This window comes from Sminthopsis crassicaudata, chromosome 2, assembly GCF_048593235.1.
Source record: "Sminthopsis crassicaudata isolate SCR6 chromosome 2, ASM4859323v1, whole genome shotgun sequence".
NCBI lineage: Eukaryota > Metazoa > Chordata > Mammalia > Dasyuromorphia > Dasyuridae > Sminthopsis > Sminthopsis crassicaudata.
Window position 1 is genome coordinate 330,602,700 of NC_133618.1, and position 24,874 is coordinate 330,627,573.

At 34.6% G+C, this 24,874-nt stretch overlaps 1 protein-coding gene across 1 annotated transcript in view; it reads left to right on the top strand.

Annotated features, from left to right (window-relative positions):
- The window catches only part of MTHFD1 (methylenetetrahydrofolate dehydrogenase, cyclohydrolase and formyltetrahydrofolate synthetase 1), a 56,159-nt gene that overhangs the window by 21,196 nt on the left and 10,089 nt on the right, over positions 1-24,874 (top strand). Inside the window, exons 9-23 of the mRNA XM_074290353.1 lie at positions 952-1,079; positions 3,275-3,372; positions 3,503-3,676; positions 5,760-5,896; positions 7,560-7,606; positions 8,316-8,423; positions 8,572-8,646; positions 10,048-10,150; positions 11,795-11,871; positions 12,657-12,797; positions 16,709-16,777; positions 17,360-17,471; positions 17,584-17,723; positions 20,992-21,033; positions 23,327-23,427. Coding sequence (XP_074146454.1) covers positions 952-1,079; positions 3,275-3,372; positions 3,503-3,676; positions 5,760-5,896; positions 7,560-7,606; positions 8,316-8,423; positions 8,572-8,646; positions 10,048-10,150; positions 11,795-11,871; positions 12,657-12,797; positions 16,709-16,777; positions 17,360-17,471; positions 17,584-17,723; positions 20,992-21,033; positions 23,327-23,427 — 1,552 coding nt within the window. The remainder of the gene's footprint in view (positions 1-951; positions 1,080-3,274; positions 3,373-3,502; positions 3,677-5,759; positions 5,897-7,559; positions 7,607-8,315; positions 8,424-8,571; positions 8,647-10,047; positions 10,151-11,794; positions 11,872-12,656; positions 12,798-16,708; positions 16,778-17,359; positions 17,472-17,583; positions 17,724-20,991; positions 21,034-23,326; positions 23,428-24,874) is intronic.

The following is a 24,874-nucleotide window of genomic DNA, read 5'->3' on the forward strand; positions in this document are numbered from 1 at the left end:
GATGCTATGAAGTCAGAGCTTGGATTAGAACCCAGGTCTTTTTGACAAAGTGCAGTGCTCTTTCCCATATAGCCTTCTTATCCTCAGAAAAATTAAAACTAAGAAAAGTGATGACTGAAACAAGGTTACATGCAGATGTTGAAAGGCCCCACTCACAATGGAATTCCAGATTCTGGCTCTGAACCTTGTAGCTGCAGAAGTCTAGACCTCCTTCCCTTTTTTAGGAGAAGCAGTGAAACTAAGTGTGGGAGTTGCTTTGTGTAAGGAGTATATGGTGTATCCTTTGCTTTTGTTCTCCCAAATAATTATTCTTTGCTGGTAAGATTTGTAGTTGTTCTTGGCATCCTTTTGAGGAAAGCATAATTACATTCTTTGCCTTTTGCATACATTTATGGAGCTGCTCATCTTTGGAATTGGATGTTGAATTATTCTTCAGATCACGCAGGGAGCTTAACAGAATTCTGACAGTTGCTGTAGAAACGGGATTTGGCAGCTGTGACAGGGTTCAGGCTTTGTGCACCTAAAAAACTCCCTTTGTAGGCCTTGATAAATTAACATTTTAAGAAGGGTTCATTATGGAACTGTTAATTGGCATAAAGAATAAAGAGCAGTTTTGGTTTTCTTTAATGCCTGGTATCTGGCAAAAAAGTTTCTCTTGTTAGCCTATCAAAGCCTAAGCATTTTATTATGTTTTTCCATCTTTTTGTATTTGTTTATTTTAATAATTTAACAACTACTGTTTATCCTATTCTTTAAAGAGAAAAAAAGGAATTATACCTGGTAGGACCCAAGATTTTAAGCCCATTTAAGTTTTTAGTACAATTCTCAAATAACTGTTACTCTATCAGATATGGTAAGAAGCACAGAGTTGGTAAAAACACAGGATGAAGAACTGAAAATTCAGTCTGGGTTATTGTAAGGATTTTTCTGTTTTTAAAAATTATTTTGTAGATAATACAAAACCTAATGGAAAAAGAGTTGTGGGGGACGTGGCTTATGATGAAGCAAAAGAGAAGGCTTCCTACATCACCCCAGTGCCTGGTGGAGTTGGACCTATGACCGTGGCAATGTTAATGCAGGTATTTTCATTCACAAAAAAGTAAAATAAGAAAAGTTTTATTTCATAACAGTTGCCACAACAGACAATGGTTGTTTATTTTATCCTTCAGTTTCAGAAATGGTTTGAAAATATGCTTAGAAAAAAATAAATAAGTATATGAGTCTGGCAGAGGAGTTTATGTGGAGATTAAGATAACATAAATGTAGAGTAAAATATTTGTACCACAGGAATGGACCTATGGCCAGATTATCTCTAAATGTTGATTTCTTAACTTTCTTAAAATACATTCCAACTATGAATGATGGGAGGCGTAGCCCAAGAGCCTGCTGCCTAGTATTCAACCTAGCCTGGAATGAAAACTTTGAAAATAAGGCACAAAGTTGGGGCAGCTAGGTGGTGCAGTGGATAGAGCACCAGCCCTGAAGTCAGGAGCACCCGAGTTCAAATCTGACCTCAGACACTTAATACTTCCTAGCAGTGTGGCCCTGGACAAGTCACTTAACCCCAATTGTCTGGGGGAGGGGGGAAGAATTATTCATTTTGTGCCTTCTTTTCTTTTCTTTCTTTTTTTTTTTTTTTTTTTTTTTTTTTTTGCTGAGACAATTGGAGTTAAGTGACTTGCCCAGGATCACTCATCTAGGAAGTGTCTGATACCAGGTTTGAACTCGGGTATTCCTGAGTTCAAGGCTGGTGGGTGAATAATTCTTTATTGTAAGGTAATGGAAAGAGCACTAAAGCTAGATTCAAGCAATTTGGGTCCTTGCCTTGATTCTTATAACTCAATTTTTAACCTTGGGAAAATCACTTAAATTATCTGGGCATTTCTGTTCTAATCTGTAAACTGAAGAAATATGACTAAATGACCTAAGATCCCCTTCCAATTCTAAAATGATATTATTACAAGAATCTTGGATCTCTCCACCATAGAGTCAGATTAGACGGAAGAGGAGAATGGGAAAGTATTTACTTCTAAAATTAGACATAGATAGTATATCCTTTATTGTATGCAATTATTACCTCTTTTCTAATCTATCTAAGATAATTGGGAAGTTTGGGGGGCTTTTTTTTTTTTTTTTTAAATCAGACCCATGATTACTTTTGAATAGGGAGCTCTCAGGAAGGTAAGTCCCTCTACTTTTGAAGTGCAGGCTTAGAAAGCTGTCTGGAGAGCAACTGAAAAGTTGTTTCTAGCACACAATCCTGTTGCAAATCTGTGTCCAGAAAGGAGACTTGAATTCAGGACTTCCTTATTATTTCAAAGCCAGCTCTATTGATGGAACTGCTTCTCATTCAAAAGTTGACTATAGCAGTAACAATTGCTGACATTTATATTGTACTTTAAAGCTTACAATGCTCTATATGTGTGTGTATGTGTGCATGTATATATATATATATGTCACATAATCCTAACAAGCCTATGAGATAGGTTTACATATTAAGTATATTAACTCCTTTATATAGGTGAAGAAACATATAACTACTAAGTATTGGAAAAAAAGATTCAGACTTAGGCCTATCACTGACTCTACATTCCATGTTCTTTGTCATTACATCTGGGAGAATTTTATTTTTTTTCCTGAGGCAACTGGGGCTAAGTGATTTACCCAGGATCACACAGCTAGGAAGTGTTAAGTGTCTAAGGTCAGATTTGAACTCAGGTCCTCTTGACTTCAGAGCTGAATGTCATTTGTCTTTCCATCATACATGTGACTGTGGTATGATGTCTTGGAAAACAGCATCCCTTGCCGTTTTAATAGATTGTATCATTTCTTCCCATTGATATCTTATAATGTGTGCTTTCAACTAAAATAGCTTGTACAAGCTTTACCAAAAAAAATTTACTGCTGCTACAAAATTAGAGCATCTCAAATTCAGCAGATGAGTTTAAGGAAAGGTAGGAAAATGTTTTTGATCATTTCAGGGAGTGATGGGTTTTTTTGTTTTTGTTTTGTTTTTTAATTTCTAGTATACAAGAGAACGGAAGGAAACTTTATGTACCTTTTTCTGTCCTTTATATGTGGAAATGTTCATGTTGTTGATATTTTAGTGCCTGATTTAAAATATATGTACTTTCTGAAAGTTATGCCCCAAAAGCAGAAAAGGGAACAATTATCATTTTATCATTATCGGTTATCATGTGAAAAATCAGATAATTACTTTCTTTTGGAAGGTTATATTAATCTTTTGTGTGTTTGTCTTTTTCTTTTTATTTAGAGTACAGTAGAAAGTGCAAAGCATTTCCTAGAGAAATGTATACCAGGAAAGTGGAATATTCAGTATAATCATCTTAGCCTGAAGACCCCTGTTCCAAGGTAATTTTCTTCCCTGAAATATGTAATTAGTGTATCTTTATGGTATTTCTAGAAGCAGCTTACTCTGAGAGAACAATTTGTTAGATTGAATGAAATGCTACATAAAATTTTCCTCTATATTTCTTCAAAGTGACATTGAAATATCACGTTCTTGTACACCAAAGCCCATTGGTTACCTGGCTAAAGAAATTGGCTTGCTCTCTGAAGAATTGGAAGTATATGGTCACACAAAAGCCAAAGTTCTACTTTCTACCTTAGAACGCCTGAAACACCAACCTGATGGAAAATATGTGGTTGTAACAGGGTATGTTTTTCTGATATATTTTACTAAGTTGATTGGTAACCCAAAATCTAATCATAGATTTCCACACACACACTTTTATTTATTATGAACTTGACAAACATGAACATAGATGAACATTTCATTGACTTTTTTTTTTTAGCAGCATTCTTATTCTTCCTTGTTCCTTTTTGAATTTTCCAAAGCCCTACCAAAAAGAAAACCCTCCCATCGTAAGAAATAGTATGAGCAAAAGAAATTCACATAATAAGCTTCATTTTACAAGTATCATCCATTACTTCTTTGCCAAAAGTAGAGAAACATGTTTGATAACAGACTTAATGGAGTCATGATTGGTCTTTACAATGTTCAGAGTTCTTAAAACTGTCTAAGCTCTTGTCCTTTACACTGTTGTAGTCAGTGTCAAAATTGTTCTGGTTCTGCTCACTTCGTTCAGCAGTAGTTCATACAGATCTTCCCAGATTTCTTTAAACTCCTCTTGTCATTTTTTACTCTCATATGTAAGAATTTGTACAATTCTAGTTGATAGGTCCAGCTTTGTTTCCAAAATGATGCTCTAAATAATTTTTGTACATTATAGATATTCATCTCTTAGATGTATATTTCTAATAGTTATCATCATTGCATCAAATGATCTGCAATTTTTAATGAGTCAGAATTTTAGAGCTAAGGAGACTAGTTCTTGCTAACATAATTGTCAATATTCAGCTTTGCAAAATTTTGTGTTCCAAATTTTTCTCACTTTCCAAAGACAACAAGCAATCCATTTTAGGTATATAAGAAAAATTAGATTAAAATGGAAAAAAATAAAAACAAGCAAACGACCAATAGAAAAAAGGAGGTGAAAACACTTTTATCCACATTAAGTCTCCATAGTTGTCTCTGGATGTGGATGGCATTTTCCATCCCAAGTTTATTGGAATTGTCTTAAATCACCACATTATTGAGAAGAGCGTCATCACATAATCTTCTTGTTGCTGCATATAATATTATCCTGGTTCTACTCACTTCACTCAGCATCAGTTCACATAGGTCTTTCTAGGCTTTTCTGAAATCATACTGCCCATCCTTTCTTATAGGTATGCCTTAGTATGCTATAACTTATTATACCAACTAATGAGCATCCATTCAGTTTCCAGTTCCTTGCTATTAAAAAAATGGTCTGATATGAACATTTTTGCACATGTGGGTCCCTGTCCCTCCTTTATGATCTCTTTAGAGACACAGACTCATTAGAGATACTGCAGGATCAAAAGGTATGCACAGTTTAATAGCCCTTTGGCCATAGTACCAAATTGTTCTCCAGAATTGTTGGATCATTTCACAACTCCACCAACAATATATTGCCCTAGTTTTCTCACTTCCCCTCTAATATTTCTTTTTTTCTCATCATAGCCAATTGAGACTGTAAGGTGGTATCTCGAAATTGCTTTGATTTGCATTTCTCTAATCAATGCTAATTTAGAGCATTTTGTCATATGACTGGAAATATCTACCCTCATTTTACAGATGCTGAACTATCTCTAAGGAGGTGAAGTGATTTGTAAGGTTAGCACTAGAGCATAGATCTCAACTTCAGTTCAGTGCTTTTTTTCCCCATTGTACTGTAGAAAGAAAATCATATAAGTTAAGTGGGAAAATCGTGATCTTTATCTAATTTGAGGCTCAGTTTCCTGGACTAACCATGACCATGGTTTCTATTCCTCCCCCCAAAATTGTAGTAGCTACTTCATAGAGAATGGAGACACACACAGTAGAATGTTAATTTCATTTCATAGTTTTAGGAGCTATATCAGATCCCTAAAACGAATGGAAGTGATGCCATTTCAGGCATTTCCTTCTCAGATATTTTTTTGTAATAGTAGAATTATTTCATGCCACAAATTCTAGTAGGGTAGTAAAGTAGTCAGTGAGTGAGTTCTCTATATCTTTTATTCCATTCACATGACTGTAGTTTTCTCTTTTGTCCCACAATAGTTACTAAAGTATTAGCAAAAGATTGAATGAAATTCAAGTACTGTAAACAAGTTATTTTGTTTCTGTTTTGTTTTGTTTTCCTTTTCCTTGTTTCATTTTTATATTGAAGAATAACCCCTACACCTTTGGGAGAAGGAAAGAGCACAACCACTATAGGTCTGGTTCAAGCTCTGGGAGCACATCTTCACCAGAATGTGTTTGCTTGTGTTCGACAACCATCTCAGGGCCCAACCTTTGGAATAAAAGGTATTCATTGATCTTTGATCCTATGGTCACTGGGGACCTTTTCATTTCATTTGATTGGATTTTTGTTCCCTGAAGTAGAACCTTTAAATTCTGGGCAGGCCAGGCATCTTCTTAATGGTTTTAGAAATCCCAGTTCTTTTCTTCTCCAACTGCAATTTGAATGGGGATTCTTATCAGATTTTAACCAGGAGTAGTCTTATTCCTTGCCTTCTGTTGTGGTCAGTATTACAAAAGAATCCTCTGGGATTTTATTTATAGGAAGTACTAACTTATTGCTCAAAGACGAATTATATTCAATTTTGTAAACATATTACATATTATATATCATATTGTCATATAGGTAATATTAATGTAGTGCTTCTGAAATGTTACAAAGTACTTTCCTAATAGCACTTTTGTGAGATAAATAGAATTATTTTCTCCATTTAAAGATAAGGAAACAGATTCAGATATTTGACCATGGTCATATAGTAGAAAGTGTCAGAATTGTCATTCAAACTGGTCACCACTACCAAATCCATTATTCTTCCATATTCTTCTGTCTTGGTCAGTTATTACTTATCTCTAATAATTGAAAATGAACCCCAATTAAGATTTGCACCCTTCTCTTAAAAGTTTCTCTCAACATAACTACTACTTACTTTTAATTATTAAGAGCAGAAACCTTTTACTTTGAGCTTGTAATTGACTTCTAATATAATTCCCAATAATTACTAATTTAATTTCATCCTTGTTTATATGAGTCTGTTTAATATAGCAATTCTTGTTAACACTATTCAGTGTTCTTAGCTTCATATCTTAAATATTTTTATTAGTTTGTTTACTTTGCAATTCTGCATTTACCTCATCTTAATCTTTCCTTAAAAGTATTATTATTACTATAACTAAAAAAGTGAAATGAAAGCAGAAAAAACTGGTTTCTTCTTTCTAGCCTTGCTTGCACCTTCCTATTTGATTTCTCAGTCCCATTTATTATTATCTTTTCAATAATCATTGACTGCCCTGATTTCAAATATACCTCCTTAGGCTAAATCCCTAGTATATCACAGTAGTTTTACCTTTCTTACTCATCCATTGGTTATAATTGAGAGGCCTTTGGATCCAACTAAAATCATAGCAATAGTAACATTTCATGAGACACTTCTTCTAACCCAAGTCAACATATTTAGATAGTTGTTTTCTTTTTTGTTTCTTTATGCATTTCTAATATCATTATGGAAGTTCTGCTTTGTAATCTAATTAAAGAATGTTGGCATCTTTTTAAAAGGGACCTTGGAGAACATGTACTCCAAGATACTCATTTTACAGTTGAAACTGGGGACCAAATTGATTAAGGAACTGTGAATGCTTGATCTTTTGATTTAGTCTTATATAATGTTTCTCAAAATTGGTGCCATTGGGGAATATAATTCCAGTGATAATGATCTTATTATTTTTATTTTTTATATAGAAGACTTTAATTTTACATTTATATATTGTGAAATATTAACATTCCATAAATTGAAAGCAGACATAATCATGAATAGATTTATCCAACTCATTGCAAAAAATACATAATCAGGTATCTTAATTAATGATAGAATATTCAATTTTTTCAGATTTTTGCAGAGATATTTCAGTGTAGCTACTGATTAGATTATTTTATTTTTGATCTGACTTCTAGGTGGAGCTGCAGGAGGGGGTTATTCTCAGGTTGTTCCAATGGAAGAGGTAATTTACATTTTTCTTGGTTTTCTCAAGCTGGATCTTTTTTACTTTGCAGGTTCTCTCTTTTTGTTAATATGTGAGCAATTTGCTATTCAGCAAAACATCCTGAAAGTAGACACTTTTTAATTTGTCAACTTGTTGGCAAACTTACTTCATTCACATGCATGGTCTTTAAGATTAAGCATGTCTTTTGTTTAAACATTAATTTTTAAAAGTTTCTAAGCTAGTGAATATTCTGGAACATGAGATTGAGAAAGAATTTATAAATGAAAGAAGATATCAGTGCTCAGAATTTTAAAATGTGACTCAAGCAAAGAGTGAGCTAGTTCATAAATATTCATGAGTTGTGCTGAAATATAACTACACAGTGAAATGCTAACCACAAAACTTTATTATTCACCTATGAAACATGAAAGACAAGTACACATGAGTTTTTTAAATGGTTCTATAGCTTACTCTGTGTATCTTTTTTGGGTTCTGGATCACATTATTTTTAAAATGACCATATTTGAGAAGGGGCTCTTTATGTGAGTAGATTTTTTTTTTTTCACAAGTTCTATGGAGTACTTTCCCAATACCTATGCTCCCAATTACCTGTGTTAATTTTCTACTGGCTTTAGCATAGTAGTTGGCTTATTTGCCACAATCTGAATATTATAAAAATGCTGGGAAGTTAGAAAACTGATATGAAAAAAAATATTTTTTTTTGTAGTTCAACCTCCATCTCACTGGTGACATCCATGCTATTACTGCAGCTAATAACTTGGTTGCTGCTGCTATTGATGCCCGCATATTCCACGAACTGACACAGACTGATAAGGTACAGTAGAGTATTTGGGAAATAAGACTTTTCCAATAAAACTAAAGATCCAACTGCATTTTGAAATCTTGTTTATGTAGCTTTTGGTAATGATGATAATAGGAATAAAATAATGTCTTCAAAAATCCTATTTCTTCTTCTTTTCAAGGCTCTCTTTAATCGCTTGGTGCCCTCAGTTAGTGGAGTGAGGAAGTTCTCAGATATTCAAGCCCGTAGGCTGAGGGTAAGTTTTCATTTTGTTTTGTGATTTGAAAGAATTCTATTGGAGTAGGAAAAAGAAGTGAAGCTTGTAGTGGTCTCTTGTTCTGTCAGTTTAGAATTGGAGTTCTAAAGACCTCATTTTATTTAAATGGTGCTTTAGTAAGAATTGATATAGGCTATTAATGATTTCAACCACAAATTTCAAACAGCCAGATCTCAAATAAAACATTGATGATTTGTGTATAACCTAACTAAAAAGAAATTATATACACTAAGGATAATAATGCTTTTACACTTTTTTCAATATTCTTACAGCTTTATTTTGCTTTCACAACCATGTATTATAGTAGGTATTATTCAGTTTTACCTGAAATAGAAATAGAAACTGAGGTACAAAAAGATGAAGTAAAATACCCAAGATTATGCATCAAATTGTAAATAGGACCTGCACCTATGTCTCCTAAGCCCTAGAGCTAAAAGAAATACCAGAGGCCATCAAGTCCAGATTTTTCTCTCATTTTAGACAACAGGAGCCCTAGTCATTCCTAAGGATAGTAAATGACCTGCACAAGAGTGCACAAATAGTAAGTCCTAGAACTACACAAGATCTTTGAATGAATGCTCCTTCCTAATTGAGGGACTTTATGGGAATATTATTATGTCAGCAGAAAAATTCATGAGATTCCTATGTGAGAGACTAAAGATAGGTAAAATTTACTTTTTAGATATTGTGGGCCCAAAAAAACATGGAGTAAGAAAGCTTACTAAGAAAAGCTTGCCTAAGAAAGTTTAGTTCTTGTCTGCCACAGAATTGGAGCAAAGGAGAATAAATTATTTATTTTTTTTAAAACAAACAGGTATATTTCTTAGATCCTTGTAGTTATGGGAAGGAGGCAACATATTGTGCACTAATTATATTGTTTTGTTGAAATTATTTCTTCCCCATTAAAAAACTTGGCAAAATTGCCTATCTTTCATTATGTTCATGTTTGGAGCTTTAGATGAGTGAGGTTTGTGTATGTACAGGTGGGAGAGGAATGTGGAGCCATGCTTTTCTGGAATGTTAAATGCCTCATAATTAAATTTTGTTTACTGAATGTTTTAGAAAAAAGTCACAAAGAGGGTTAGAATGGGAGACAGGGATGAATTCTAAAGGAATAGAGGCAAATGTATAATAACCAGTAATATGAAGATTTATGGAGTTTAACCGAGAATGAAATTTCTGTTTCAAAAATAGGTCTTGTTTCTCAACTGATGTTAACAATCTGGTCTAATAAGCAGAACTGATCTCCTAAAGTTCAGCATAATTCCAGTGGCTTATCTTAAAGTGATTTAGAAATATTGCTTCTATCTCTTAACTTTACTTGAAAAGTACTTATTTCCCAAGGGAAAAAAGATTTTTTTTTTCTTCTCACTTACTCAGAGACTAGGAATTGAGAAAGATGATCCTACCACCTTAACAGATGAAGAAATAAATAGATTCGTGAGATTGGATATTGATCCAGAAACCATAACTTGGCAAAGAGGTATCAGAATGATGGACCAGTCTAGTTTTTTATTGTTTCCATTTAAGCCAAGAAAAGTGAATGTGTGCAGATTTAAGATGTTCCTTTACCTTTGTGTGAGTGGCAGCCAGAATAAACAGTATTATCCTCAAATAGCCTTTAAAGTGATATATGTAGTCCTGATTTGACTGGTCCTTGTTAATCAGCTGTAATCAAGAAATATTTTGCTTGAATGGTTTAAGTATTCTTAAAATTCTAAATGTTCTGTATGAATTGAATGAGGGTTTCCAGGAGAAATTTCATACATAAATAGAAGATAATTTTCCATCAGTTTTTGATTTTATGTTTTAAAATGGTATAGATTATTTTTATAGTTCATTTAGAAAAAGACTGGCAAAATGTGAGAAAAGCAGAGGTTTTTCTCAGAACTTAAATTTAGTATAAGCAATTTTATTTTAATTGTTGTCTCAGCTTGCCTTAGCATTTTTATCTCATTTTATTCAAATGTATTGCCACAAACTACGAAGTAGACTTCAAGTTGCAAATCCCAGTTCCTTAGTAACTCAGTGAATGAATGCAAAATATGTCAATTATAGTAAGTTGCCTGACTTCTCCATATGTCCCTAATCTTTTATGCAAAACTAGCATGACCTAAAATTTTGTTTGGCACATTAGCCAGTGTCCCTTTCCACTTCCTCCTCTTTCACTTCCACATCCCGTTTACATTTATCCATTGGGGAAAATTTTCTTTTAGTCATTATTTTTTGCAAACTTAAGCCAAAATCATTGACTTATTATTATAGTTGGCCTGGTGACTACTTCTAGATAATGGCAATGTAATTGTTTTAATGTCAGAAACAATATTGGATAGTTTTCAACTCTCTACTAGAATAACTTAGAACAGATGGCACAGTGAGTCATCAAGGAATATTCTAAGGATTACTTTTAAAATTTTATTTCCCATTCACTTTATTTTTCTCCTTTATGTGTAATTCATACATTCTGTCCTAAATTAGAGGTATTAGGAAAAAGTGAAGATTTGAAGATATGATGGTGCTCACTAGTTCCATTGCTGACTATGATTAACTAGGAGAAATACTAAAATTCAAAAATATTTCTTTTTTTATCCAAATCTGACCAGATGCATCGATAAACTCCATATCTTCATAGGACATATTATTCAAATTATGGTCACGAGACTTCCAGTTACTTATTCCCAACCAATTCATTCATTTTTGCCCAGTTTATGACCTGTATAACTTTTCATCATCAATAACCATTATAAATTAGCAAAATAATTTTTTGCTTTGGAAAAAAAAGTTAGTTAATCTCAATTTTTCATTAAACAGGATATATTTGAGGGCATGAATGGAACCCATTTTCTGTGAAATATTTAATAAAAATAATTATTTTAGGGGGGTCAGGTTTTAATTCTTGTGAGCTGAATGAAACATATAGTATACCACCTTCTTTAGCATTTTGATTTTATTAATATTAAATATTTCTGATTTCTTATTCCATGTTCTGTTGTGTTCTCAATAGGCCATGAATTATTGATTGAATATTATTTTTTGTTTGATCATAAAGTTTAAATGGTTTCTTAAACATAACTCATATTTGATTTTTAAAATGCTGCTTTTTCTGTGTCTTCACTTATTTTGGTAGTGTTAGATACCAACGACAGATTTCTGAGGAAAATCACAATTGGTCAATCACCTACTGAAAAAGGACACACAAGAACGGTGATTTTTTTTTTTTTTCTTAAAGTAAAAACACTTATGTGAATTAAGTCCTCCTTCCCTTCTGTACCCTCCCCCACCTCATACCTACCCCTGTTTTAACAAATGGTTCTTTTGCTTTCTCCTTTTTAAAATGAAAGTGAGTAGGTGTGTGTGGCAGGGAGCTCTGACAGCTTTTGCATGAATTTCCATTTGCCACCTGAAAAGTTTTTCCCAGAATATTTTCGTGAAGATGGATAATCTTAAGTGAATATCTTTGCATGTCAATTGGTTGTAACTAACTTATAAAAAGTAGTTGTATATTCTATCAAATTAAAGAGCTTCAGGACTTTTCATTGAGTGAACACTGTCCTTCAATGAAACAGCTCCCTAAGTGGGTCTCTATTTTAGGGAAGTCGTGACTTCACAGATTACTAGTATGCTTCCCCCTTCCCCCTCTCAAATTAATATAATTTTAGAATTAATACAACATTTTACAAGAGCTAGAATAATTATTTGCTCTATGTTTTAATATTCACTTTATTGGTACAAGTCATTTCACTAATAATTCCAAAACTTAACTTTCATGCAGTTGCTTGTGTGTTTTTTGTTTTTGATCTTCTTTTCCATGTTATCTTCATGGTATCATTCCACCAATAGTTCCTTTTGATAAGACTCCTCTGGAAATACAATCTCTGTTCCTTGGGCCAGAGAGCTGGAGAGTCATCTTGTTTTTGTTGTTGGTTCTTTACCTTCATATAGTTGGCTTCCCCCCTCCCCCCCTAAATCATTATTTCTATCCCCAATAGACTCAATTTGACATTTCTGTGGCTAGTGAAATCATGGCAGTTTTGGCCCTTACCAGTAGTCTGGAAGATATGAGAGAGAGACTGGGCAAGATGGTGGTGGCAAGTAGTAAGAAAGGAGAGCCGATCAGTACGGAAGATTTGGTAAGGCCCATTTTAAATTCTTGAAGTCCTTTTGTCTACTTTGATACATGCCATTTGTCAAATGCATTTCACTTTTTTTCACAACACATGTTTATATTGTTTCATTTATATACTAGTAATGACTGTAAGATGGAAACAAACTGTGGGTTGTTTTGCTGCAGGTGAAGTTTACTAAGACTCAGCGCTGTTACATGACTTACCTGAGTAAGTCATTCTAGGAAAACAAGGAATGGGATTCTCTTTCTGGATTTTAGATTCTTTTTTAGCTTTTGGTGGATCCCATTTACTTCAACTGAGATATTTTGATAAGTGATGAGAAGAAAAAAACTTTTGTTGAAAGCTAGCAATTTAACTCTTAGGGGATTTAGACTTTGCAATTGCCATTTTGATGGTGGCATTAGGAATTTTGGCATAAATGATTAGTAAATAAACAAATATATTAACTAATTATTATTAGCCTCATATTTTTGAAATCTCAGGATTTGTGTTCTGTGTTTAACATCATGCTAAAGACAAGTGGAAAAGTGACATATCCATTCTAGATGATATAATAAAAATTATATAGAAACCAAACAGTAATGATTGATAAATGATAATAATGGATTTAGAGAAAAGGAAGTTTTAAGTTTTTATTTTCCCATTTTGACAAAGTGTATTAGATTATGTAGACAAAACGAGAGTTCTGTAAATATCTTCTAGAATTGATTGGTATTTTGATGGATTTATGATTTTATCAAATTTGGGATTCCCTTCAACAGTATAGATTGCAACTGTCTCATCCTGAGTTATTTTTGTCCGTGTCTTCTAATAAATCCTTGACAAATGTCCCTCAGTACGCTATGGATCTTCCTTTAGATCCCTTATCATGACATAAGTACTAATATGGCAGCACATTGTCCATCCGTCACCATGACCATCCTGTCTTTTTTTCTGTCCCTAAGGCTTTGTGACAGGTTCCTTTTACTCTACTATTGGTATACAGTTATTCATTAGTAATTTGCTGCTCTTTGGGTAATTTGAAATTTTATATCTTTGAAGACACATCTATGATGCCATAACTTGGAGGCATATGATATCATGGGATATTTCTTGGTATTAAAAAGATAGAGTTGCGTTTCAGGCTGAAACTTGGGTTCATTAAAAGCATAACATCATTTCCAACTCTTTTCCTCTTATATAATTTAAAAATTCTCGGCCCTCTTCTTTGTCAATCATCAGGCTGTATCCAAGATACATGTGTGGACACACCATTTCTCTGGGCTCTGTCTAGTTATAAACTGTTCTCACTTTTCATAGTTGTTCCAGAAGCCAATAAACCTTTACATATTGGGAGAATAAGTTCTTCCTTTTGGGGGGAAAAAAAGTAGGCCAATCTCAATTTCACAATATTTAGTAAGAGATAGTTAAAGGTACAGGTACAAGTGAAACTGAACAATAGATTTTCTCTACCCATTGGAGTTTTTTTTATCTGTACAATTATTCTTTTCCTTTAAAATGATTATGGATCTTTTAGGAGTTCTTTGTAGTCAGCACAATGTCATCAGTGAATGGAAAGCCTTATTACCCATAAGGCATCTTTCAGTGTGAAAACTGCCCTGGATATCCAGCCACAACTAATCAACTAGTGTTTATTAAATGCCCTACTGGGTGCCAGACCTTGACTAGGTACCAGAAATACAAATAGAGTAAAGGAAATAGTCCTTGTTCATCAGGAATTTATATTCTAATGGAGGAGACATGTATAAGTATATAAAGAATGAAAATATTTTTTGTTATGCTTCTTATAAGGTACTAAGACAGTGGAATTGATAGAGACAATAATTATCTAATTTAGCATGGTTCAGTATGATTGATCTGATCCTCCAAGGAGATGTTATGGGTCAGAACTTGAAACAAGGTACTAAGTGGAATTGAGGAGACAATAGTTAAATCTAATTTAGCATTGATTTAATCCTACAACAAATAATGGTTTCCTAGTGATGTAATGATTGGTGTATACTCAGTGCACAGCATATAAGCAAGAAGCTCTTAGGGCCAGACACAGATGCTCTCAAGCCCACTCTTGGAGGCAGAGTCAGATTTATTCCATTTTCCACCTTTGTGCTGGCTGGAGGTTTTGGATTCAGAGGGAGCTAGAGGTAGAAGCTCAAAGAGACAAAGGACTACCACCAAGAGCTCTCGGAACCAAGGAGAGAAATAGGCCTCTAAGAAAGCTAACCAGGCTATTTTGAAGGAGACAATAAAGGATCTGAATTTTTAGCTCCTGGCTGCATTTGGGGTGATTATTGAATTGAACTGAAACTAAGGCTACTCCCAGAAGCTCCCCAAGAAACCTGCTCCCAGAGAATATTACAGTTTAGAGAAGAACATTACAACTTTTAATATTTTGACAAGTGTATATATAGATTATTTAAATATTTCTGTTTGTAAATAGTTATGTTATCTAAATACAAAATAGTAAAATACAAAGTAGTTTGGAAAAGGAAGGCACTTGCAATTGAGAAGATTCAAGAAAGTGGTACTTGAGCTTCTTGAAGGAATACCAGGATTCTATGAGAAAGAGTTGAGGAAAGAATATATTCCAAGCATGAGGAACACCTGGTGCAAAGGTATTAGGTAAGGAACAGAGAGGCCAGTTTGACTGGATTACATAGTATAGGACAGAGAGTCATGTACAGCAGGGATGGAAGATAGATTTGGGTTAATGAACCCAGAATTTTTTTGACAGAGAAAGGAAGACTTTGGGGAAAAGGATAATAAGCTCTGTTGTACACACATTCATTCTACTTAATATAAGTGATATATTAATATATTGGTCTTTTCCAGATGCTTGTCTTGTCTCTATCTCTCCTGTTTTGTTTTTGTTTTTATAATACATTTTTTACTTACTCATGTAGTTCTTCACTAAATGTGATATTGAATTCAAATGTGGGGGCTTCACAGGCATTTAGATCTTTCAGATTTCTTCCTCCCATCTTTGTTAATCTCCTAGTTTCATCCTTAAATACTCTGAGGATGATTTGGCAACATTGGGTTTCTCACAAGCTTTCTATAAACTTGTTTTTCCTTCTACTGCTTCTTCTTTTAGGAGATAACACTAGTTATATTCTTCCAATTTTCTTATCTAGAAGATGTTGCAAAATAGTTTGTTATAAACATTATTTTGTGATCTGACTTTTGCTTGGCTAGGAATTCTTTTATGTAACCAAAGCCATGAAAGATAATTTCTTCTGTTCTAATATTTTGTAACTATAATTCATTTGTATATTAATTTTTTAATATTGAAACCTCTTTCTCTGTGCCTACCTTTGCACTGGATTAAATGAGCATTAAAGTATATATTGATTTAATCTGGTGGATCTCATAGAAAATTATGTTGTGTTACATTTTGTTTATTTTGTAGATATCTTTTATTTTTACATTACAGTAATTAAAATGATTAAAATTCTTTCAATCCTATTAGTTTTTGTTACAGCACATATTTGGCTGTTTTCTTTGTGGTGATCTTGCATGTTTTACATGAGTATTATAATCCAATGACTATGACTCTTGGAGAATTCCAGAGTCACTTCCATGTTGTGATGTGATATCAAAGCAGATATTTAGTAGAGAAAGCAGAAATTAACTACTGTTCAAACCAATGCAAAAACAATTCTCATACTTGTAGGTATGCTTATTGATCACTCTTGCTTCCTAAGGTTCATTTCTCAAGAATAGATGGCTTTTCCAAAAGTCTACTTAAATGTTATTTTTGTCTAAGAACTTAGCTTTCTTATTAAGAGAACAAAGGTAACTTCACATATCAAAGCTAACTTTTAAAAGGTATGATTTACTTGAAATTAATGAAATATGTTAATGTTTTTTAAAAGACAGAAGTTGCTAAAAATTCATAATTTATCTTATTCTTATAGGGAGTGAGTGGTGCTTTGACAGTGCTGATGAAAGATGCAGTCAAGCCCAATCTCATGCAGACATTAGAGGTGAGCTTGGCAGTTTTTAATCATCATATGGCTTTAGCATAGAATGAACCCTGTGAGAAAGAGACAAATTTTGTCTATTGAGAGATTCCACTAGAGTATAGCATATTCTCTTTCTGCTCACCCCCCCCCCCCACTGATTTGTATGTATTTTCTGTTTTCTCAAATTTTTCACAATCCACAAAACAAAAAACAATTCGGCAAATATCTATTAAGAACCAGCTTTGTGTAACAACTGTACCAGACACTGGGGATTTGAAGACAAAAATGAAAAAGGCCCTTTCTTTGAGGAGTTTACATTCTAGTGACATCTCATCTTGATTTTAAAAGATAGTACTAAATAACTGCCACTGAAAGTCAGTTCTCCCTGGTTCTCATTTAGAATTAGTTGGGGATTTAAAACTCTAAACAATATGTAGTCTAGTCTTTTCTTTGAAAGATTAGTAGGCAGTCCCAGAGAGGTCTTGTGACATGCTCCTGGTTGCCCAGTAGCAGGGATTTAAACTGGGCCAGTTGTAATCCAGTTTTTCCTCTAAAAATTATGGATTAGAAGTATATCTCATTGTTATCCCCTAATTTCCATAGGGGACCCCAGTGTTTGTTCATGCTGGACCATTTGCCAATATCGCGCATGGAAATTCCTCAATCATAGCTGACAGGATTGCCCTGAAGCTTGTTGGCCCTGAAGGATTTGTAGGTAAGAGTCTGTTTAATTTTCAGAATAGAAAAGGTAAGTCACCTCACTTTTGAGTTTATAATAAACTAAGCAACAGTAGGAAAAGGTTGAGTTTTCTTTTGCTTTTTTGCAGTGACTGAAGCAGGATTTGGAGCAGACATTGGAATGGAAAAGTTTTTTAACATCAAATGCCGATATTCTGGTCTCCGTCCTCATGTGGTAGTACTTGTTGCCACCATTAGAGCTCTCAAAATGCATGGAGGAGGCCCCACAGTAAGTAGTGAGACTCAGTGACCTTTAATAATAATAGTTCATTCTTTGAGCACTTGGTGTATACTATATAAAGAGTGTTTTGCTAATAATCACTGCAAGTGGAGCACCACCATACTCAGCATCATGAGATAAAGCAGTGAGAGTAAAAGGACAGAAATGGCGCGCGCGCGCGCACACACACACACACACACACACACACACACACACACACACACACACACACAAAGATTACCCTTTCATAGTACAAAGTTTCTTGTGAACAGTGTTAACCAGAAAATCTCACTGACTCAATTTGGATGTCCTCAGAAGTGGTTGTGATAATGGTATTTAAATCTGATTTCATACACTGCTTTCCTAGAAAAGATTCCTAGGCTTATCTTACTGAATCTTCTCTAGCTTAAGTGATTTGGTACCCATAATAAATTAATAAATAGATTTACAATAAATCAGAAACTCCTCATTTATGCCCAGGCTATTCTCCTTGATTCCATTTTCTCAATAGCTGAGAGGTACCACTACCACTAGCAGACCTAAGATCCAGGTGAGGAAGAAGAAATAAGAAGGTTTAGCAAGAGAGACAGACAGACATGCTGGGGAATGGCAGAGTAACAGTCACTGAAGACATCTGTACTACAAGTTGCCTACCCCCAGCTTAAAGAGAAAGTTCACAGAATTTCAGAGTTGGAAGGGACCTCAGAGACCATATAGCCCCACCCATATGTGAAAAGAGAAGACCCTCTTCAATACCTAACAAGTAAGTCATGCGACACTGGCTTGGAATCTTCACTGAAGGAGGAGGCCTCCTTTTAAGAGAGCTTATTCATAGTTAGGAAGTTTTCCATGTATGGTTATATTTCTGCCTTCTAGGACTAACCAGAAAAAATGTTAATCCCTTCAAATACTTGAAAATGGTTTGATTTTGTATTAAAGGGCTTAGTTTTGATTCCTTTTTCTTGCTACTTCTATGTCTATTCTAACTTTCTTCTTAAGTAGGCTTATTGTGTGTGTACAGGATTTCTAGTTCATTTTGTATGTTAGAATTCAAATTGCTTGATAGTACAACTTATTAAAGCAGTGGATTGAGGCTTTAAAAAATTGTCCCTAAGTCCTTCATACACGAAATTCTGCACATAAATGTATATGTGCACACATATTTGTGGGCACTGTAGATAAACATTTAACTTTCCTTCTCTGGTACTTGTTTTATCTTTAAATCAATTTGTAAGTTATTGTGCTTTTTAAACATCTACTATGTGAAAGATAACTTTTATATTCTTATAACAGAATAAAAGTCTTCCTGTTTCAAGTCTTTCCTTATTCCAGTTCATCAATATCTCATTGATTGTCCAAAAGACTAAGTATGATTGCCATTGCTGCTCTCATCCCCATCCTCCATATACATATAAGTGAAAGGAAACTACTCAGGAAACTAGTGGTTCTTTTTCACCTCCAGGATCAAAAATCTTTGGTTATAAAACCGCACACAGTCTAGTCTCCTTCTACCTTCTAGTGTTCTTATTCCTTATGTTCTTATCTACTATATTCTCTGCAATCCAGTAATACTGACTTTTTTGCTGTTTTCACATAAGATATTTCATCTTTTTAGCAGCGAGGTAATACAATGGATAGAGCATTGGATCTGGAGTCAGGACTTCTTTTGGAGTTCATATTTGACCTCAAATACATACTAGTTGTGTCATACTGGGCAAGTTACTTAACCCTGTTTGCCTCAGTTTCCTTATCTGTGAAATGAATTGGTAGAAAAAATAGAAAACTATTCTTATCTTTGCCAAAAAAAAATTCCAAATGGGGTTTTGTAGAGTCAGACACAAATAAAAATGACTGAATGTCAACAAAAACCCCATCTTATGACATTTTTGTTGGCTGTCCTATCTATGTGTATTGTTGTTTTGTTTGCATATTGTCTTTCTCATTAGACTAAAAACTTCTTGAGAGCAAGGTCTGATTTTTGCCATTCTTTGTATCCCCAGTGCTTAGTACGTGGTATAGACTTAATAAATGCTAATTGACTTGTTGATTTGACAAGAAAATAAATACAAGACAAGAGTTTTAAAGAGACTACAACCAGATAATTCTTTTTATATATTAAAATAATGAAAATCCAAAGAAAACAAAGTAATGATATTTTGATGGATGATGAATGTTGACAACTATTTGTGGTAACATAATTTATTCTATCAAGAAAATGAGCATTTTGATCATTTGGTTTGGGAACCTTAATCTTTGACTGGAGGTGCCTGTAGACAAGACATCCTCCTACCATTCCATTGATACTTGTATTTTTTAAATACAATGCTAATTTTTGGTTTAGTTAAAGCAATCGACATGTTTGTGTCAGTACTGATATACATATCAGGAAATGTCAAGCTACTTCCATTTGTTTTTCTGTGTTCTCAGCTTAATATGTTTGGGAAGATAAAGAATGTGTTGTTCACAGAGGAAACCATAAACTCCTTAGCATGTGCCAGTAAGACCCACAACTTCCTTCTCTGATCATTCTTCCATTCCCCTCTGCACTGTAGTCCTCGATTCTAATCAGACCATATCACCTCTAATTTATACAGTTTTTTCAGCCTTGAATCATGTCGTTCTTCTGTCGGTCCAAGTTTTATATAACTTTACTTTTCCACTTTTTCTGTGATAGTTTCTTTAAACTAGCCCATTGGTTTCCCCCTTATGAATATACAAATAATGCTGTTTCTCTTGTCATTGTGTGATTCTTTGTGAAGATATGCCTTTGTTTTCTCAGCTAGGTTGCATGTGTTCACAGCCTAGATTTCATCATGTACTGCCTTGTGTTCCCTGAGGTTCTAGCTTGGTGCCTAAAACATAAGAGCTGCTCACGAATAGCTGTTGCTATCCATTTACACGTTTCAGTACTTTCCACCTCTGATTTCAGTGGCATATGTGTTCCTGCCACAACTTCTCTTTTCCTTAGATTTTCTTTTTGAATTGATGTGGCCAAAACATGAGTTACCCATCAACTGACCCTTTTGATGATTCGTCTCTCTAAACATTTTTAGGTTCATACTAGAATTCAGGGCACTACCGTATCATGGGAAAGCATTTAAAATAAGTGCCAAATAATGTGAAAAGTAGTGAAATGTTGTGGATTGAGAAATACATGGCCTTGGCAGAAAGGACCTAGATGTAAAAGCTAAAATAAAGTTAATTGTGGAAAATGCTTCAATTTACTGATAATTGGTTTCTCTTTCTCTCTTTCCTTCTCTCCCCTTCCCCCATTCAGGTCACTGCAGGAATGCCTCTACCAAAGGATTACACAGAAGAGGTAATTTTGAGTTTGAATCTTAGACTGACTATTTTTGGAAAAAGCCCTAGATTTTAGGCCAGATGGTTCAAATTCAAACCCCAGCTCTTATACTAGATGCAGAATTGTGGGCATATTGTTCTGCATTTCTGAACCTCAGTTTGTCTATCTATAAAGCGATTATAGTTGCATTCTTAATCTCACAGCACTTTGCAAGAAAAGGCATAAAATGCCATAAAAATATGAATATTGGTGGTACAATGGAAAACCTGGCTGTGTGACTGTGGGCAAATCACTTAACCCTGCTTACTCCAGTTCCTCATCTATAAAACAGGAAGGAGAAGGAAATGGCAAACCCCCTCCAATATCTTTGCCAAGAAAACCCCAAATGGAGTCATAGAGTTGGGCATGATTGAAATGAGTAAACAAGATCTGAACAGAAAATACACCAAAGAAGACATGTTTTTATTTCCATGTAAATTCTCCCCCTCCCCCCCGAGGCTAGAGTTAAGTGACTTGCTCAGGGTCACACAGCTAGGAAGTGTTAAGTATTTGAGCCCAGATTTGAACTCGGGGGGTCCTGAATTCAGGGCTGGTGCTCTATCCACTGTGCCACCTAGCTGCCCCTATTTCCATGTAAATTATCAAGAAATAGACTTTCTCCCAACCCTCCAAAGCATTAATCGGAATACAGTTCATATTTGTGCTATCCACTTATCTCTTGCATTTTCCAGAAGCAAACTGAAATGTTTGTTTAGAGGTAGTTTGTTTGAGGGGGCAGAGTCTTTTGCTGTCTCAGATCTTTAATTCTTTGCATTCTACTGAGTTTTTGCAGTCATCTTAACTACTCAGTTTTATATCCCTACTCCATTTGAAACATTGGAAATAGGCCACCTGTTGCAAGCTTGGGTCAATCTTACTAGCTTAAATTTGCCTTTTATGATTATTTTGTAAATTTGAAGTGTAAGAGATAAATATGACTTCTTGCCTCTCCACAGATTTCTTTCCTCACTTAGAATGACCAACCTAGCCACTTCAGTTTTTGTCTTCAGTAATAAACCTCCATCCTCAGTTAATCTTGGCAAACTAAGTGCTTATATATGTCGGGGAAGAAATATTCCTATGTCGGGGAAGAAATATTCCAACCAAAAATTGACTTTTTTTTCTTCCTTTTAAATTGTTTTCATTAAATATGAACAGCACTCCTTAGAAATAGAACCAAGATATATAAATTTGCCAGATAAATTTTCTGTCGGGGTCGGTCTATATTACTATTGTGCAGGTCATCCTGAGGGATCTGAGGTGGGTCCATTCATTTAAGGGTGAAAATACGTACAATTTCATCAGGGAATCCAAGTATTATAACTGCTATTTCTGGTCTAATTTATTTATATACATGTGTATGTAAAAAAAAAAAAATTAAATAGTGATAATAAATATCTATATGAGCAGCTAAGTAACTGAGCCTGAAATTAGAAAGATTTGTTTTCATGAGTCAAATCTAGCCTCAAGACACTTATTAGCTGTTTAGTCCACTTAACCCTGTTACAGTTTCTACATCCATAAAATGAGCTGGGAAAGGAAAAACAAACCATTTCAGTATCTTTGCAAAGAAAATCCCAAATGGGATAATGAAGAGTCAGATACAACTGAATAACAAATAACCATATATTCAGGAGTTTCAAGGAAGAAAGTTTAATTTTTCATTTATAATGGACATGTTAAACTCATCCCAAAATGCTGAGACCAGTTGAAACTGAGAATAAAGGACTTTGATTGTGACTTTGACCTGTTCAATTTCATTGCTGGTCATCAGAGCAACTTGCTTTGTTTCTGAGATATAAAATGTACATTATGTACAACAAGGCATTTTTTTTTAATATTTATTTAGCACTTTATGATCGGCAATTCAGTTAAATTTAACTGGTAGTTATTAAATATTTCTGATATGCCTGATGCTGGGGATAGAAAGACAAATTTTTCTGCCCTGCATTCCACTGGGGAGAAAACAAGTTTCTTTTTTTCTTTTTCTTTTTTTTTTTTTAATAATTTTTTTTCACAGTATATATGCATGAGTAATTTTTTTTAATAATATTATCCCTTGTATTCATTTTTCCAAATTATCCCCTCCCTCCCTCTACTCCCTCCCCTTGATGACAGGCAATCCCATACATTTTACATACGTTACAATATAATCTAGATACAATATATGTGTGTGTAAATACCATTTTCTTACAACAAGGCACTTTTGAAGAAGGCAGCTCAATACTTTTTTTGCCTTCATAAAACATTTTTCTCTCTTTAACTTTTACAGAACCTGGAATTGTTGGAAAAAGGCTTTTGCAACTTGGGCAAACAAATTCAAAATGCCAAGACATTTGGTATTCCAGTAGTAGTGGCTGTCAATGCATTCAAGTAAGTACATACAAGTAAGTGCATTCAAGAAAGATAGAAGATGGTTGCCAGGTGTGCTGGCACATAACCGCAATCCCAGCTACCAGGGAAGATGAGGCTGATAATTTTCTTGAGCTCAGGAATGAGCTACAGTAGGATAAGCCAATGTTCATACTAAGTTTGTCATGAACACAGTGAGCTTCTAGGAGCCAGGTTGCTAAAAAAGATCAAATTGAAGCATGTCAAAGTGATGAGTTTAGATTTGGGGTAACCAAATGAAAATGAGGTCTAGTGGTGGCGCAAGCAGTTCTCTGTAAAGGAAACCCGAAACCTAGATTGATAAAAAGAGGTTTATTATGGGGATTGGAAGTAAGGTCAAGGATATAGGTGAAGATAAAGAGAAGACGACACTGGAAACATTCCAGTAGGCAGATAGTCTGTGGGGTGCCAGGCATGGTGCTGGCATGTTTAGACTCTCTGCAAAGAGAGGGCTCCAGTCTGGCTCTTTTATAGTAGGGGGTTTTGGCTACAAGCTAAAGGGGGCTTGTGGGTCTCCACCCACCAGGTTGGCTCCTGGCTGGGTTTCAGCCAGGGTTAGAATTTGAATTGAATTATCTGGGTTCCTACCCAGATAACAAAGATGAAACTGACTGTGCTTGAGGTAGAGTCCCCTCCCTGAGACAGTCGAAGGTTTTCTCCTTTAAGGATTTTTCAGAGTTTTGGGGTTCCCTCTTCAAAAGCTCCTGGTAATTGGATCTGGCCTGTGAATTGCCTCTGCACTTGCAGCTTAGTTGACATGTGGAAACCCAGATTTAAAAAACAAAACAAAAGAAGCAAAAATCAAAGTTGCTCTGAAATGTAATTGAGTTATTTGTATGAACATAAAGTGAGACTGGTGATACCTTATAATAACCCTGTGAGAAAGTTAATTTATGTGCTTTGTAAACTTTAAAGCACTAAACAAGTGTGAGTTCTTGTTGGGTTAGTCATGAGAGTGTTTTGGAGGGTGTTCTCACTAGAAGTTTTGTTGTATGTGATCTGACTTTCCTAGAAGGTCTTGACTGCCTTTGTTGGGTACAAATATTTTTGTCAGAGCCAGAAAATTGGGTGATGGAACATGCCTTCAGGAGAGTTGATGTATCTTGCCTCCAGTCATATTGGGATTATCAGAATGTCTTCACCATAACAATTTCTTATTTTGCCACAGGGTTAGATGTGATATCTGCCCAAATAGAAGAAAAAGAAAACATGAATGTAGAAATCCTGATCCTAGTGCTTAGATAGGAATGAACAGCCTACCTGTGCAGATTTGCCAGTGTGTAGATTAATTAAGTCATGTTTCTGTCTGAGTGTTCTGTCACCAGGTTCCAGGGAGTGCTTTTCCTTTTTTGTTTATTTGTTTGGAATTATACAGAACTTCTGCATAACTAAATAACTCCCATTGAATGGAAAAGATGAAGTCTGTTGT